Source organism: Austrofundulus limnaeus, unplaced genomic scaffold (assembly GCF_001266775.1).
Source record: "Austrofundulus limnaeus strain Quisiro unplaced genomic scaffold, Austrofundulus_limnaeus-1.0 Scaffold0, whole genome shotgun sequence".
Classification (NCBI taxonomy): domain Eukaryota; kingdom Metazoa; phylum Chordata; class Actinopteri; order Cyprinodontiformes; family Rivulidae; genus Austrofundulus; species Austrofundulus limnaeus.
Window position 1 is genome coordinate 9,466,613 of NW_013952402.1, and position 16,953 is coordinate 9,483,565.

At 38.4% G+C, this 16,953-nt stretch overlaps 1 protein-coding gene across 2 annotated transcripts in view; it reads left to right on the plus strand.

Moving 5' to 3' along the window:
- LOC106513507 (protein kinase cGMP-dependent 1) overlaps positions 1-16,953 on the plus strand; it is a 117,589-nt gene that overhangs the window by 45,817 nt on the left and 54,819 nt on the right. For both annotated transcript variants that reach the window (XM_014002387.1, XM_014002378.1), the window contains exon 3: positions 3,158-3,271. In XM_014002387.1, coding sequence (XP_013857841.1) covers positions 3,158-3,271 — 114 coding nt within the window. The remainder of the gene's footprint in view (positions 1-3,157; positions 3,272-16,953) is intronic.

Sequence of the window (16,953 nt, forward strand, 5' to 3'; positions counted from 1 at the left end):
TATATATATATATTCCGTCTCCATCAGTTAGGGTGTCCCAGACTGAAAAATGTTGAATATCCTTGTAAGAAATATTCGTGTTCAAAGACTGAAGTCAATAGAAAACCACCACTGTTAAATATTATGATTGTTAGACGGAATAAAACCATACAAAACCAGAATTCTGGAGTGAGGGTTTATTGTCACTGGAGCTGACAACCACACACTGCCGGCAAAACAGGAAGTTGATCCATTTATACAGAGTCTTCAATGCCCGCGTTCGCCCTCTACTGACCTACGGCTGARTCACAGGCATTCATRCAAAATTCTCACCTACTGTTCTCACAAAGGTTAAATATGTGTTGTTATGGATATTTCGGACATGCAACTAATCTATATCAATCAACACATAATAGAGTAAACATTATAAAAAGGAAAACCCAAAAATATAGTGTTGTGCTTTTAACATCAGTACTAAACTCTAATAACTATAAATTTCTTCACCCTTACTCTTAGCAATAACAGTTCTTGCAACACTGCATGGTTTGAGCAAATAGTGCTCTTTCTCATCATAAGATGTTCTTAGTTTGCAAACATGAAATATGCTGAGAAACATAGATTCTTTCAAGGAATGCTAGGTCTAGCTGTAAAGTAGYACAAAATACTTTATATATCTCAAAAGGATTTTTTAGGTGATCTGCTTTGTGTAAAACCCAGATCCTGCGCACGCTGAATCAGATAAAACAACAATGTTGACGAAACGGAGCAACACAATAAAGTTGACGGACTATTTTTTAAACAAGAAACAATAAATTTTGTTACCTTGTAACAGTTGCAGACTTCTTGCATTGTTGTAAATATGCTCACATCCTTTTAAAAGTTGTTTATTTTTCAGATTTTACTATTTCCACCCATCTCTGTTACAGGAATTTTTGGTAGAAAATAGAAATGTCAACAGGAAAAGTAAGAGCTGCAGGAGGGCATGGTGACACACTTACAGAGCTGAGGAGTTTCTTTCAGTGTACAGTCTCATGCTGGGTGATGATGGTAATATGTTGTGGATGATGGTAAAAAAACAAAAAGTTCCAGAACAATGAAAAGGAAAAAAAATCCTTGTGCAGAAAAGTCCTGAAAATATGTGGGGTTTTTTTTTGGAGGCTTCATGTCTTAGGAGGTCATGACCTTTTAACAAGATAACACGTTAAACCGCTCTTGTGTGGTAGCCACTCACTTTTCTCAATGGCTGTTTTTCYTCAGCTGCTTTTCGGCAGATTCTAATGTTTTTTGTTTTTGCTCGGCGAATCCGTTAGAGTGCTGCTGGAATCCCGAGCTTCCAGAAAACATACATCCTTGATGAGGCTTGTCTAAGTGCAGCGACAGAAACCACCAAACGAGTCACAGGGGTAATGAGCCCCTTACGGTGTGAGGAGAAATAAATGGATTTGCTCTCTTTAGGCTGGAGTTACGATTCTTCAGGCTGCTTGTACATCATTGTGCACAAGTTCAGTCTAGACAGATTCAAGTGTCATTCTTTTCATGCTGGCATTGTGCCAGCTACCAGCAGCGAACACATGCATGTGGATTATTTTTTTTAAGGAGAGGGTTATTATTTCTCTAAACAATCCTCTGCRTTATGATACAGAACAAGTTCCATTAGAGATATGAAGTGGTGTGGACTTCCTGTCACATAAGTGAGAAGCTTTTAATGGTGCTAACATTGTGTGTAAAAACGAGATGCTGAAGCACATGGAAAGTGTTAGGAGTGCTGTGAAAAAGAACAGAGCATTGTGGGTTTATCACAACTGATATTGTTTCCTCAATATTCACCAGCAATATTCTAATCGCATGTCTTTATATAGTGCAGGCAGATGAAAATGTATGTGTTGTACCCAGGGCCAGCCTGTGGCAGGCAGTATAGACAAATGCTAAGGCCTCCACAAATGTGGGACAAAAAATATTTAATAACTGTATATCATAGTATTGTTGATTTAGTATGTAGAATAATCACTGTTTACTCAAGTTAATGAAGGTAGCTTGTCCTGCTTTGTTACTACATCAGGTGTTATATAGTGCAGAGGATAGTTTATGCTAAAAGTATCATATTATGCATTCAAGCCACTAATGGTGTTCAGTTTGTAAATACTGTAGAAAACAAAAAGTTAATAGAAGTCTCAGTTCTGATCTCAGATAAAGTTCAGGTTAAAGTCTGGTTTTCAGTGTTCTACCTTCATAAAATACTGATGTTATTTTGTTTTATTAATCCCAAAAATTTAGTAATGCTCATCAAATAACTGGGCAATGCCTAATTTTGAGTAGATCTTTGCAAAACCTTCTGAGAGAGAATACTCCTGGACCCCCATAGAGCTGCTTCACTCCACCGCTGCTCGTTAACATGAACAGTTCCTCGTTGCTGTCAGCAGGTGATGACGTTTATGAGGTGGACTTCTGGTATTCTGTTTCAAATGAATTATATTGTTAAATRTTTTAACTGGACAACTGGACAACTAATTTCAACCAAAGATAAAACTATTTAATTTAGTATAAGAATGTATAGTGACGAGATTTAGAAAACTGCAAAGAGGGTGCCACCTGAAAGCTTGCCTAGGACACCAAATTGACCAGGGCCAGCCCTGGTTGTACTTAACACCTATGCAGATGTGGTAAAACAACATTTATCTCTGCATTAGCATAAATCCAACCATTAAATGAAACTGTATTTTAGTTTTTAATGAGACTAAAACAGTAATTTTTGGGGGAGTATAAATTCTCTGRTTTTTATTTCCCAGAACATACAAATCAGATTTAAACCTAATCCTCCTGAAATTTCCAAACCGATTTGAACCTTCATATATGTGAGCACACAGGTTTCAATTTGAATTAAGAAAGCACCCTTGGATGAAAAGGGAAACATCTTTAAAAAAATAAAAAGAGGTGAGGTTATCTTACGACACTTTTAAGCAAAGATTGCTGGATTTAACTTTGATGAGAGTTTAAACGAGTGACTTTAGAAGCCAGAAACCTTCAGACACTTAACATTCAGTTCCCTGAAACTTTGTTTGCTGCACAAACTGAATGTAGTGACAAACTTGCACAGTTATGAACCTGAATAAAAACATAAATAAATGGGGTAGAAACTGAACTGCATCGTGGCTGAATTCTATTTCTATTCACGTTTCAGACGGGAAGGTGGAGGTGACAAAGGAGGGCCTGAAGCTCTGCACCATGGGGCCCGGGAAGGTGTTTGGAGAGCTGGCTATTCTCTACAACTGCACCAGGACCGCCACTGTCAAGAGTGAGTTTCCACAGACACCCAGAGCTCACACGYGCACGCTGAAATCTGTTGCCTTGGTGTCAAAGATCAGGGGTCTTTCGGGATCTTTYGCTGTCACAGTAGGATCTAATCTGATCTAACACGCTGCCCATCCACCGTTGCGAGTTCTCCCAGTACAGCAAAGTGTGCTGCGAGACCCCGAGTGGGCTGAATGTCAAGGTTTACTGCCTCTGCTTCCTCTCATGTCAAAAGCTCCGGCTTCGAGGGCTCAAACAGTGGGTGAGTAGGTGGTCCGTCCGACTGGCTGTTTGAACAGTCAGCCTGATAAGAGTAAAGAGAAGAGACTGCAAAAGGACAGGACAGATGGTGGATTACACACATTGTGAAAGTTTGTAAGCTAGTGTGTTATGAGGAAAAATGTGTGTTTAGGTGAGGCAGGAAATGGGAACTAGTTCAAAATGTGCGTTTGGGTGGAATAATAATTAAAAGGTGGGATGTGGTGATGCCCTGTCTGCTGGGTGAAAACATTTTTTTCTTTCTTTTTTGAGCTTCATTGCAGTTTTAATTAGGATAAATGAATGTAGGTCAGAGTCTGAGTGAGTTGGAACAAAATATCCCACTGTATCTGAAAGGCCAAGTTTGAAGTTTGAATACATTGTGAGTCGGTTTTGATGCTTCCTGGAGTTGTGTGCAAACCAATACAGTATGTGACCTTGGCATGAATGAATGCATGAGTGCCGAGGTTCTCTTGGGCTCTCATGTGAGCGGGATATGAAGTGTGGAGGAGGCGAGGTCAGTGATTTTATTGCTGCGAAGTTGAGTGGACTGCGTTGACCCCTCTCAAGTTCCACGAACTAGCCAAACTGACCGAACAAGCAGCGCCAGTTACTGTGGCAACAAGTACCCACAGGGAGATGAGACAACTCCTGTGGGATAAAATATTCCCCTTCCCAGTGGCGACTGTGTGTCTGTTTTTTTTTGTTTTGTTTTGTTTTTGTGCGTATTATCCTGCTCATCCACCAGCTCATTGGCCCAAACCTCTCGCTTTTAACATGACTCACACGTGGAACGAGTGACGTAATTGTCTACATGTGCAGAGACGTGTTTATAGTTTAACAGGGTCAGTGGTCCTGTCTCATAGGATGACTGTCTTTACTTGAACGCACGTCGTTACGCATGAACKTACCGAGGAATCCGGCTGCCACAGGGACGATTAAGGGTGAAGGTCTTTAATGGCTATCATTGTCAAGGACTGTAATGGAGATGGACCCAAGAATGCAGAGCAACATGAGGAGCTCAAATGAAAATGAAATGATTTAATTGCTTGTAAAATAATAATAATCAAACTTTTTTCCTGAAAAAGCTGGTGTGTGACATGGAAAGAACCGTACAGGGCATGGAAGCACAATGCCAGACTGCAGTTAAGATTTATATACACATACTGTACTGTATCTGAAGATAGACAAAAGTAAACACAAAGAACAGCAACACAAGAAATCCAAACTAAAYCCTCCAATCTCAAAAGCACAAAGAACTCAGCATCATCAAAGTCATGCAGGTAATATTAAGCATAGAGGCTCAGCCTCCAATCAAGCAATGTAATTTGATCTGTGGATGCACCTCTGAAGGAGGATGTATCCTCAGTTGATTTGAATTACATGCCCTCATCTCCTAAGTCATATGCATAAGTAATTAATTACCCCAAGATGAGGGACCTGTTTGTGTAGGAATTAGAAAAGTTTTTTTTTTCTTTTACTGTGTACAAAACTCTGTCCATCATTTTACAGCTAAAGTACGAAAGGTCAAATGTGAAGATATAGACTTTGTTGGAGGATTTTACCTCAAACCAAACATTTTACCTTTGACCAAAATAAGAGAAATAATTAAGAGAAATTCTATGCAACCCCTTGAACAAAGTGTTTCAAATGACGTGTGGATTGACTAAATGATAAAATTACTAATGTTTTTAAAAATTCAGACCCAGTCCAGAAATTAGACACTTCCTTTTGATTACCCTCTAGATCTGACTAATACAAAGACGTCGTTGGATACAGAGTGTGTATCAGGAAACAGGATTCTTCTTATTTTGTTAGAATTCATAGATTCAGTTACATCCGTTCACGCTAAATTATCCAATAGACGCTTGTGAGAAGAGTCGTTTCTGTTCCTTAGCTGTTTTTGTAGACTGACGCACCTCATGTTGTGGAATCTAAAGTTCATGTTATCCACTCCCCTCTGTGTGGGCATCATGCTGCTTGCCTCAGCACTTCATGTTTATGGCCTRCACTAACATTTTCATAGACTCCCACGGATGTCTCTGTCCCACCTCAATCACAACAGACACTTCTCTTTTGTTACACAAAGCAACCCTTTTAGTACTTCTTCTTGAGTCGGCTGCATTAATATGGACTTTCTGGGACACAGAACAACAGCTCAAACTTTTGTTGTGCCACCACATCGCCCTACTTTTCTTCAACCACTTTCTTCTTTTGCGGATAAACAAGTTCCCCCTACTTCATGTACGGCTGTCACCCTTTGAACCTGTGGTCTCTGGAGAGTGTGTCCACCCGACCCGTCACTGTCAATCTCGCGTCACTCAGCACTGTCGCCATACGAACGGACGATTCTCCAGGACAAGTGCTCAGCCTCGCCTGCGTCCAGCTGTCTGTGGGTCAGACAGCCCAGCCTCTCCTGCTGGCTGCCTCTCATCGACTGTGGTCCTCCGCCAGCTTCATGTCTGACTGCAACGAGGATATATTTTCCTCTCTAGTAGTTSTCTTTTTCTTCCCTCCAGTCTTTTTCAGTGACCTCTCCTTGTGTAGGACTGCGTCAGCAATTTTGTTTCACATCCTGACAATTCTTAAGAGTTTGTTTCTATGCTTTCATGTTAAAAGTCCAAATCAACAGATGAATTTAAAAGGTAAAAATGAATCAATAAAATATGAATAAAACATTTTCATGAGGGAATCCACATTAAGAGTGATAGAAACACATTCGGATGAGCCTTCTTACAGAGTGAGTCCATGCATGCCATAGGTCAGTCTGTCATCAAGAACAGTTCCCAGGTATTTATACTGGTGCAGGAAATGCAACTAAAGAGTCCTTTATAAAACTACTATTCACATAAAATTCACAAATGAAAGTGCAGACATAGAAGTAATACATAAGATAAATCAAACTACTGTATCTGTGTTAAACTGTGGTCCATTTTAAGGAAAACAACTAAATCCGTGCAACACTGTGTGCATTTAAAGTTATACGAATATAAAGATTAGACAAAGTTGCAAATGCGTCCAAATATTGCCAGAGTTGGCTTAATGTGTTTTCATTGTTTCATTTGCATGACTGAAATTTCCTCCAAGGAATTCACATGGATTTTTCCACCCTTCGTCTTTCATCTTTGCCTGCTTTTTCCCTGGAGAATAAAATTCTTCAAAATAAGTTACACATGCATCTCAAGTCGCACTGTCTCCCAGGCAGCGTAATGCCCCGAGCAAGCTCCACCAATCAATACATTTTGTTTGGTTCCTAGATACAGACACTTAAGTGTGAAGCTATGGTCTCATTTGGGGTTTGGCTCGGCCAGGATTGGCAAACGAGGGAAGATTTTACATGGCGCCTAAAATTGCTCCCGAGACCCTTCAGGAAAAAAAAAAGKTCCTTTGCCATCAAATCCATGTCGTATTATTTTTGCATGGCAGCACTTGTGGAGACTCTGGCTGGAGAAGAAAGAGGAGGAAGAAGGTAGGAGTGGGAAACAAAGTGGAAATGCGATAACAGTAGAGCAGCAGCAAAATGAGAGAGCAGCGTCAAGGGTCTGCAGACAAAAAAATTGTTTGTCTGGAAACAAGAAACAGAGACAATAACCTTTTGCAGAAAAAAAAATCTTACAGGATCAAAATACCAGGGTATATTGAGGACCTTTCCAGCATATCCAAATATCATTCAGTATGGTGCCACATGAAGCTGTGCAACAATAAAAACTATTTTTTATTCACCACTTGGAACAATATAAAYCCTGTTATTGTGACTCTGACTGTTATTCTTAACCTATATTCTTTGTTTTATACACTAAGTTGAYAAGAATTGCACAAAATACTGAAGTGCAATTAACAAAGGAGAAATTACTACTGAGTATAATACATTGCAAATAGTTTATATGTCAGTTTACTTTATAAACATATGTCTGGAACATTATTTATTTTAAAAACTTTTCAGGAGATATAAGAGAGAGGAATTTATTATAAATATAAATGAGACACTCACATGAAAAAGTGTCAATGAATATGAAAAATATCTTCTGCATAACTATCATTTTAATCCCTTACTCTCCTAAAATAGACACTAAGATAAAATCTTTGTATTTAAGTTTGATTTAACCTGATAATATGTAATGTATGGGATGTTTCTGATTTACAGTTATGTCTGCTAATGGTTGTTTTACTTTATTTTTTGAGCAGAATATATACTTGATACTAATCAACGTAACCTGCTAAATTACTAATTTATGCACATGAACAAATTCGGGCACCATGTTTCTCAATACATTCGTAGCTGTTTCCTCTGGGTCACCAAGTTTAAAATAAAATGTAAAAAAAAAGTCACTAACACATTTTGATTATTTAGTTCATGTAAATCTAAATGTAAATTTTAAATGTAAATGTGACTAAATGTTGAAATTTACACTTAAGTGTTTCGGAATAGAACCAAGCCTTTGCTGTTGGTGTGCGGCTTTTGTTATGRTGTCATCATCCTGCGACAAAAGCAAATGCTAAGGCTGTTAACGCTGGTAATATTACTAACTCTGGCAACACTACTAATGCTGTTAACCCTGTTAATGCCGTTAATGCAGCTAATGCTTCCCTACAAGACATCAAACCTGCAGTTGCAGCCGGTGTCCAAGCTGCACTTCAAACAACAGGACCACAGCTACCATCCAAATTGTTTTCAATGWACACATTTTGAATTTAGATTTTGAACACTAATTCAGCAGCGTTAGCAGCGATTACTTTTGTCGCAGGATGATGATGTCCCAACAAAAGCACCAACACCARTGTTCCTTTCTGAAATTTGTAAATGTACGCTTTATCATTTTTTCCAGTTTTCAAGGTCACTGTTCACCCCTAGACTTTTAGTCCTTTAAAACTGCTTTTTTTGTTGACTTTTATTCTCCAGGTGTTTTCATAAATTAGTTTCGTTGGTATTTTAGGTTGTTAAATTGAAATGTCCTCAACATACAATGTTACCGGAGACCGAAATGACTATAGAGCACAGATGAAACATATGAACACTATTTTGATCAAGTGTATATCAAAGAACCAGAAGAAGGCATACATTTATCTAAACTATAATACATTGTAAAATACTGACTCTGAGTGTATTTATATCTGTGCAAAGGTCAATGCGAAGTGGAATTTCTTAAATAATCTAGTGGATTCTGTTGTTAAAACAGCAGACAGAGATGACAGGGCTACATGTTTTAGAAAGGAATTCTCAGGATAAATGATGTTTGACATTCTGCTGTATGATGCACATCAGCTTGGACTAGTGGCGGATGCTGGTTTTTAAAGAAGAGGAAGCTCAGTTTCAGCCGACATAATAAAATGTGTCAGTTTATAAATTCTACCTTCCGTTCCTTTTCAAGAAAATGATCTGTGACCCTGTCATAGATCCTTTTTTTTAGTTTATAGTATTTATTCATTTCATTTTAAAAAACAAAACATTACATACAACAAAAATATACAAATAAAATAAAATGAAAAGCAGCAGAAGAAAAAGATCTTATATCTGCTCCTATACAAAAAATATTAATTTCAAACAATAATAAACCAAATAATAAAACTAAACAAAAAAATCAACTCCTCAAACAGTGACTCACACAAATTAAACAATTTCTTTAAAGGGGCAATATCATGTAAAATCAACTTGTTTGAGTTTTATGTCATGTTATAATGTTATACTCTCATAAAAAAACATGCCCAAAGCCTTGCTTTGACTCATTCATGCATATTTGAGAAATCCTGCAGCGTTTTTAGTCAGAAAGAGTGATATAACTCCGTCTCCAAACATAAGCAGCTACAGAACAACCACCAGAAATAGAAGCTCGATTTGTCGCTAGTCGTTTTTAACAAAGATGCTGCTAAAAGGATTAATAAATTCTCCAGTTCAACTCAAAACAGAAATTAAAGTAAAAACTGCTCCCACGTAATGTTTGCACCAAAAGATCGCTGATTCACTCATTTCGCTGTCAATCAAAAAGGGATTCAGCCTCAGACAGATCATCCAATCATCATGCGGAAGCTGAGCGTCCGAGCCAGCCCACAGCCCCATAGACTCCCAGAGATGCTGAGTGCCCATGGGCGGGACAAAGTCCAGCATTTATCCAATGACTTGTCTCGTTTCTCTGCAGTCTTTGCATTGCTAATGAACTCTTTGGAAGCTCAGCGTCCACACTGTTAAAGCACTGTGAAGCTGCGGGAATGAGGGAGAGGAAAGTCGTGTCGTTACCAGTGCTAAGAAGCTGATTCTGAACAGCAGCTGAGTGCGTTGTAGCGCAGTCAATGACATGTACACACAACAGTATATATTTGATCACTTATTTATTTATTTATTTATTTATTTTTACATTTTAGGGGAAGCTGAGCTTCCCTTGCAGTCTTAGAGCAATCGCCTCTGGCCTGGACTGGGCTTACACACACTGACTGTAAATTCCTGCACATCACCTGGTCTGCAGTACTTGTGTCTATAAATAAACAACTCCAGAACACGACACACACACACAGAGTTTGTTCAGTCACAGTGTGTATAAATGGGTGTCGAGAATCCTGGCTTTGGAAGAGCCTTCTTAAAGAAAGGGATGTCACTTCCAGTCACAAACGTAAGCAGTGAGAGAAATTATCTGCTGTCTCCATCTTAATGGCAGCTGTTGGAAAAAGCTCAACTCAGTCCTCAAGACATCAACTCTCACTCAGGATTTTTATCTTGTGCTTTCTAATTTATTACTACAGTAAATTACATTTTAAGCAATATCATGCCTCATTCTGAGGAGTACCGGGCACAATTTAAAAAGAAGATCGGTGGATGGTTTGAAAGGAACCATTAGTTCACTGGTGGGTATTTCCCAGCAGCAGACACATACATTCACACACACACTCATATTATCTGTCTGTCTGCGTCCCTCACTTTTATCTGTATAGACATACTTTTCACAGCACAGTCAGGTCTGAGAAGAACATGACAAATGTGGGGTAGCACTGACAACACATTTCTTCTTATTTCTAAACACATTTAATTTCCATTTCCTCATTTCATAAAGTCTTAGTATTAGTAAAAACAAACATTACTATTACGCCCTGATGCATCTCAGTAATCCAGGTAGAAAAAAAATCAAAAAGAAAAAATAAGTAGGTCCTCTGGATGGGTTCTTCTTTAGTGAAACGTTTCRTCTCTCGTCCAAGAGACTTCGTCAGTCTGATGAGTTTCAGGTGAACTCAGCCTTAAAAAGCACTGCCTCCACATGGACAAACAGGTTAGACACATGCAAAAGAGGGCCATCGCTTGCCAATAGGCTTGATTATCTCTATTGTTCATAGAGGGTCATGTGCCCCATCACCTGACTTATTGGTTTGGATGCTGTGGTTCTTAGGTGTCGTGTCATGTGTATGCAGTGAATGCAGGCGGGGCTCAAAGTCCCCCGTAAGAAGTCTCTTGGACGAGAAATGAAACGTTTCACTAAAGATGAACCCATCCAGAGGACCTACTTATTTTTTTCTTTTTGATTACTATTACACTAGCCTGGCCCTTGCCTTCCTATGTAGCTCTGCTCAGTTCTAGTTTCCCTTCAACTGCTCCGTTTGGGACTTCTCCCATTGAGATGGATTTCGCTGGCAGATTTTTAGCCGGACCAACCAGAGAACAGAACGTCAGTTTTCTGTGCAGTGTCTGCTTGTAGTTTATTTTACTTGGGCCAATCAGCAAACAGAAGGTGGAGTTTTGAATGATGTTGATGTTCTGCACAGTGTCTGCTAGTTATTTTAGCAAACGGCAGTGGAGGAAGTGAATGAAGCCAGACCGTGTTGATAAGGCTTCCAAATTAAATTAAATTTGTCTGACAAACCAGCAGCTCTCATTTCTCATTTGGGTCTGTACTTTTCTCCTCTCAGTAGGGTTGTTTACAGAACACGCGATTTCCGGTTAGCTTGTTAGCTTAGCCGCCTTCATACCGACAACACACACATGCTTCAGCAGAAGCCACGCCTCCAGCAAGAAATCGATTCTCCATGCACCAAGTCCAGACCCTTGTACGAAGCAAAGTGAAGGACAGGGTCTGATTTAAACCAGGCTACTATTATGCTAATCTTCTCAATTGGGGATTATTGTATTAATGACTTTATATTCACAATGTACTAAAAAAAATTCCTGCTTTTCTTTTTAGGCACAACTTGTTGGAAGAGTTTCAACAATACAAAAATCAGAACTCAGATTTGCTTGTCCTATTTTCTTACTAGATTACAAAATCCTTGTGGGAGGTCTGTGCACCTCTGGGGATATGTATGCTGTTGCTAGAGGGTYACTTGGAAAGACTAAGTAACTGGGTTAACTTTTGAGAACACTGTATGTCCAGTAGGCGTGGGACTCTTTTACAATCTCACGATTCGATTCTGATTTTTGGGACCACAATTCGCCTCAAAATTGATTTTTCATTCAAAACTGATAATGTGAGTCCATTTGTCATGTTCCTAAAGTGCTTCATCTTCACACAGTGAAGCTCATGTCAAACTCATTCAGTAAAAACCAAACTGAACCCAAATCTTTGCATTCAAAGAAGACCGGGTTAGTTGAATATCTGTTTGCTACAGTTTTGTAGTGTCCTCTTTGTTTTGGTGCTTTCTATGCATGCGTACATTCCAGAACCAGCTGCATGGTGATGTAAGGACCTCCCACGTAGTTACAAAATGGAGGCTGACAACCACTGGATTTGCTTTATTTTAAATTTTTTTAAATCAATTTTGGATATTTTAAATCGATTCCAAATCTTTACAAATGAGAATCACGATTTTGATGGGAATAGATTTTTTGGTACACCCTTAATGTCCAGACAGATGGAAAACAACTACTAAAACTGTCATGATTCTTGTTTTATGGTTCTTTCTAGTATTTTTCAACTGTTTGGTACTCTTGTGTCTTATTTTCTCATTTCCTGTTAGTTTTCTCTGTTTCCTGTATCATGTTATCCTCAGTCAGCTTCTTATGGCCTTTCCCATCCAGTGGCTACTCCCTCGCCCTACTCCTTACTCACTACACTCGCTGCGAAGCACCCTCGCAGCTGAACTGAGTCCCCTTGATGAYGCTGTAAGGGCTAATTATAAATCCTCCTCTTTTGAGACGGGCTGTCCTCACACCACCGGAACAGGAAGCTGTCATCACCATGGTAGCAGTCCAAGCTCTGGCAGTGACTGAATACTGGAGAAAGAACTCCGTTAGATTGTTTATAAGATGCTTTTTTTTTTATAAACCAAAGAAAACATTTAATTAGGCCCACATTTTAGAGAGTTTTCAGATATGACTTTATGTGTAAAAAAAACACAGTGTGATAACTTGTCAAAACAATTGCACTTTTAACACCTTTTAAATCATTTATTTACTTTTTACTTTTTTTTTTATTTTTCCTTTCTTCCTTTTTTTAAAAATATGGACCAGAGTTCTGTGTCTTTGAATTGAACTGAACAAATATAGCCTTTGTGAAATTATATTTGTTGGCGAGGTGTTTATTTAGTAAATATATGTACAAAACATATGCAGAAATAATATTTATACGTCCCGTGCTCCATGCCGACCACTATTTGGTGCTGCACGTGCCGCTCAAGTCTGCATTGGATGCTGACTCGCTGTGGAGGGCTTAATAAGCCACTCACCCTYGTACATAATTGGTTTCGGATGGGACTTAAWATGGCCAACCCTCTGSCAGCACGCACAAACGGAATGAGGRGTGAGTAGGGTGAAGGTGTAGCCACTGAGTGGGAAAGGCCCTTAGTGTTTTTTCCAGCCTGCCACTCACACTTGTCCATAGTCTGTAATCACCCAGGTGCTTCCATTCCTCAATCATCCTCAGTTGTATTTGTCTCTAGTCTCTCAGTGACTCACTGCCTTACTTCATGCTCCAAGCCTTGTTTTCATMATTATTTATAGTCTTTTCTGCCACATCAGCTTTTTCTTTTGTTATTTAATAACCCAGTGTTTGTTTTTACATTCAAGCCCTTGTGTCTACCAGTAATTTTGGGGTCCACCTCACAACAAACCTGACAAAAGTAGGATTACAAATTTCCGTGAACTTTTTACTTGTGGTTTAATAGCACAGTAAGGATCACATATTTTGCTTTAAAACGGTCAAATAGACACACGTAGGGAAATGCAGCGGAAAATAGCAAGCAAGATTACTGATTTTAAATGTAAACCAAGTCAAAAACCTGAAAAGCAAATAAAGACTAGTTTAGTCCATAAATCTTATTATATAGGAAAAACATAAACTCAAAAACTAACCCAAAACAGAACTCGCTTCTTCCAGAGAGGAGGTGCAGCACTAACCAGACCACCACAAAACTTAACATCTTAAACACACTTCTGTCTCCATATGATAGACAAAACCAGCTCTTGATCATGAGAAAATAACCAACTACTGCAACCCAGTCCAAATTCTGCCAAATGACCCACTGCCCACTTATTCTCCAGGCTTTAATGCTCAGAGTTGAGTCAGCTGCGCGAAACCACCTGCAGGAGGACCTAACACCTGAAGACCTTTTAGAGGGCATCAGCATGCCCATTTACATATATCCAACCAGAATATATGTGTGCACCATGTGCTCCGATATTCATCTCAAATTAACATTTCCTTTTTTCCTAATGATTTTAAGTAGTTAACATTTATCCCGTGACTCTCAGTGAACTCCTAAAGATGATTTCCTTCTAAGAACAACTAACATAACCACGAGTAAATCTGTCCTTTAAGATGAAGTGCTCCATTTTTACAAGTATGCTTGTTGGCCTGTGGGACTCTGCTTCATGAACAGGTGATTCATAAATACTGAGCTCTACACTTTACTGCCAGAAGTTTAAAGCCTGCCTATTTGTGCAAATTACTGTTATTTTTCCACAACCCTGAACTCAATTACCCTCTTTAGCTATTAAGTAGTTTCAACTTAAAATACAATGCAGACCTTTTAGGTTGGGGTGGAGGGTGGGGGAATCATGTTTACTAACATTAATGTAAATCTGATTAAAAAGCATACAGATGTGACATTGTGTAGCATAAAGGAAAACAGCTATGCAAATTTARCTAAACAGGTCCATGCAGAGGTTTTTACATTGAAGAGTTTATAAAAATGTAATGCTCATAACAGAATACTAAGATTCCAACCTTGATACACATCAAATAGAGCGAGAGAAGAAAATGATTTGGGGGGAAAAAAAGAAAAAAACTTATCAGATAAAAATTAATTTGTGGCGTGAGAAGCCATGGTAGTAATCTTTAGTGATGTACTGATTKTAGCAAATGAGTTCTAATTAATACATTTGTTTAAAAATACAATCAAATAAAGTAGATATAAATAAAAAAAACTTGCTATATGCATCACTATGAATGCTGCATTCAGATTAGATTATACCTCTGCAGGCAGCATAAAAGAAACAAAAAGCAGATGGTAATGTAAACTCTGGGTGCTTTCTGGACTCCTTTATGAATTTTAACAAGTCAATAATGTGACAGACAGATTTCACCATCGGCCCTTACTGATGTGTTTATCACCGCTTTTAGCACATCTTACTGGACTGTTGTCACCTTCTTTATACTTACATGCTCTCTCTTACAATTAGTTAAAAATACACCTTAATAAATGGCAACCATAAATGGAGTGGTGGGAAAAGCACAGTTTTGGCCTTTCTTCTTACAAAAACATGTTTATTTTTTTCCCCCAAAAAACTTTTATTTATTGCTTCAGTACATAATCTAGTGAAGGCAAGACCATTTTGACAAATGTTTTCATCCACATGGAAACCCTAAAAACAACCTAAATGCTGTAACAACTATGCCAGACCAGTAGGTGGTGGTGGAACACTGCCATGAAAATACTTTCAAATCAAGAAACAAGACATGGAGCATGGCTGTAAAGCTCACATGAATCGTTAACAACATGAAGAAAAAGCTTTTACATATTCCCAAAAACATTCCCATGTGAACCGAGCATTCATTTTCTATTCTGTCTAATCTGTACAAAGTATCATAGTCGATTTAAAACTGGTCTTTTTTCAGTTTTTTTAAAAGATGAGATATAAATCTTGTGTTCATATTGAAATGTTTGTCACAGTTGCTAATCTTGTACTTAGGTTATACAGTAAGTGTTCATGTAATTATACCACCTTTGTTTATTTTCTGTTATAAATCTACAGTATATTTTTCATGCTGCAGGTTTTGTTCTTTTTTTCTCTCTCATATTTTATTGTATTTTAATGCATAGTATGAAAAGATGACTAAAAACAGGACGTCATAGCTATCACCAGCAGAATTTTTACCAGCATTGTTCTGGGGACTTCTCCAAACAATCCTTGTACAGAATGACGGCTTAGCTCCGTAACAGTTCTTCTTCCTTCCGCTGTGAGTGAGCCAACATGTTGTCTTTCCAATCAGTTTGAGAGAGGAAAATGTGCATGTTAGTGTGCGATGAAATGTTAATGTGTGTCTGCACTGCCTCAAGAATCCCCCTGTCCACAGAAAAGGGAGGGGTGGGGGGTTGTTTGCCTGAAAGAGAAAAGTTCCAGGTGTGACGTCTTGGAAAACCAGGCACTAAGTTAAACATGACGACTRGTGCTGCAGACAGAATAGCAGCTTTTGTTATGTTTAAATAATAAAACACGCAGCTTGTCAAACTGTCAGTGGGCTCTTTTTTTTTTACTCTCCTTCTCCTTGGTCCACTGGCAAGGAATCTTCACAACAAATATATTTATCCATCTTATTGTATCTATGATGCATCTTCCTTATATATGCAATGTAATGCAGCATTCATTCATTTTAACATTCTTCACGAAGCAGTGAGTGTAAATCGATCCTCTTTTTTTTTTCAGTTTGCAAAGCAGTTTGCCAAGCACAAATGCTTTTAGATAGAGRGAACAAACAGCAAAAGTCATGCAGTGTGTTTTCATTGTGATTAAATTTAAGTGAATTGAATTGGTCAATGTGCACTCTTTTAACCAAAGTCATTACTTTCATGACTGTGTGTTTAAAAAAGCTCTTTCAATCTGCACTTCAAAGTTTCCTACAAACTGAGTTAAAAGTTGCATACAAGCGCCTATTTTGTTATGAAAAAAAATTGCTGGCAAGTGATTCTTTTATCTTTTAATGACTTTAATTATTTAGGACTGTTAATTGGGTTAGTTTGGAGCAGCTTTGAACCGGTGTTAGGGAGGTTGTTGTTTAATTGAAGGTTTGGGGGTTGGACTCCCAGTGCCTGCAGCTTGTTGAMATGTCCTTGAGCAAGACACCGAAGCCCTCTATGACACCCACAATGGGCATGACTTATGAGTATGAATAATAATATGCTGTTTACAGAATATTAATGTACTGTATATAAGAGAACCACTGTATGAGTGGGTAAATGAGAAACACGGTAAATTGCATTGCCGGGCCTGAATTGGGTTTAAAAAGTGCTACATAA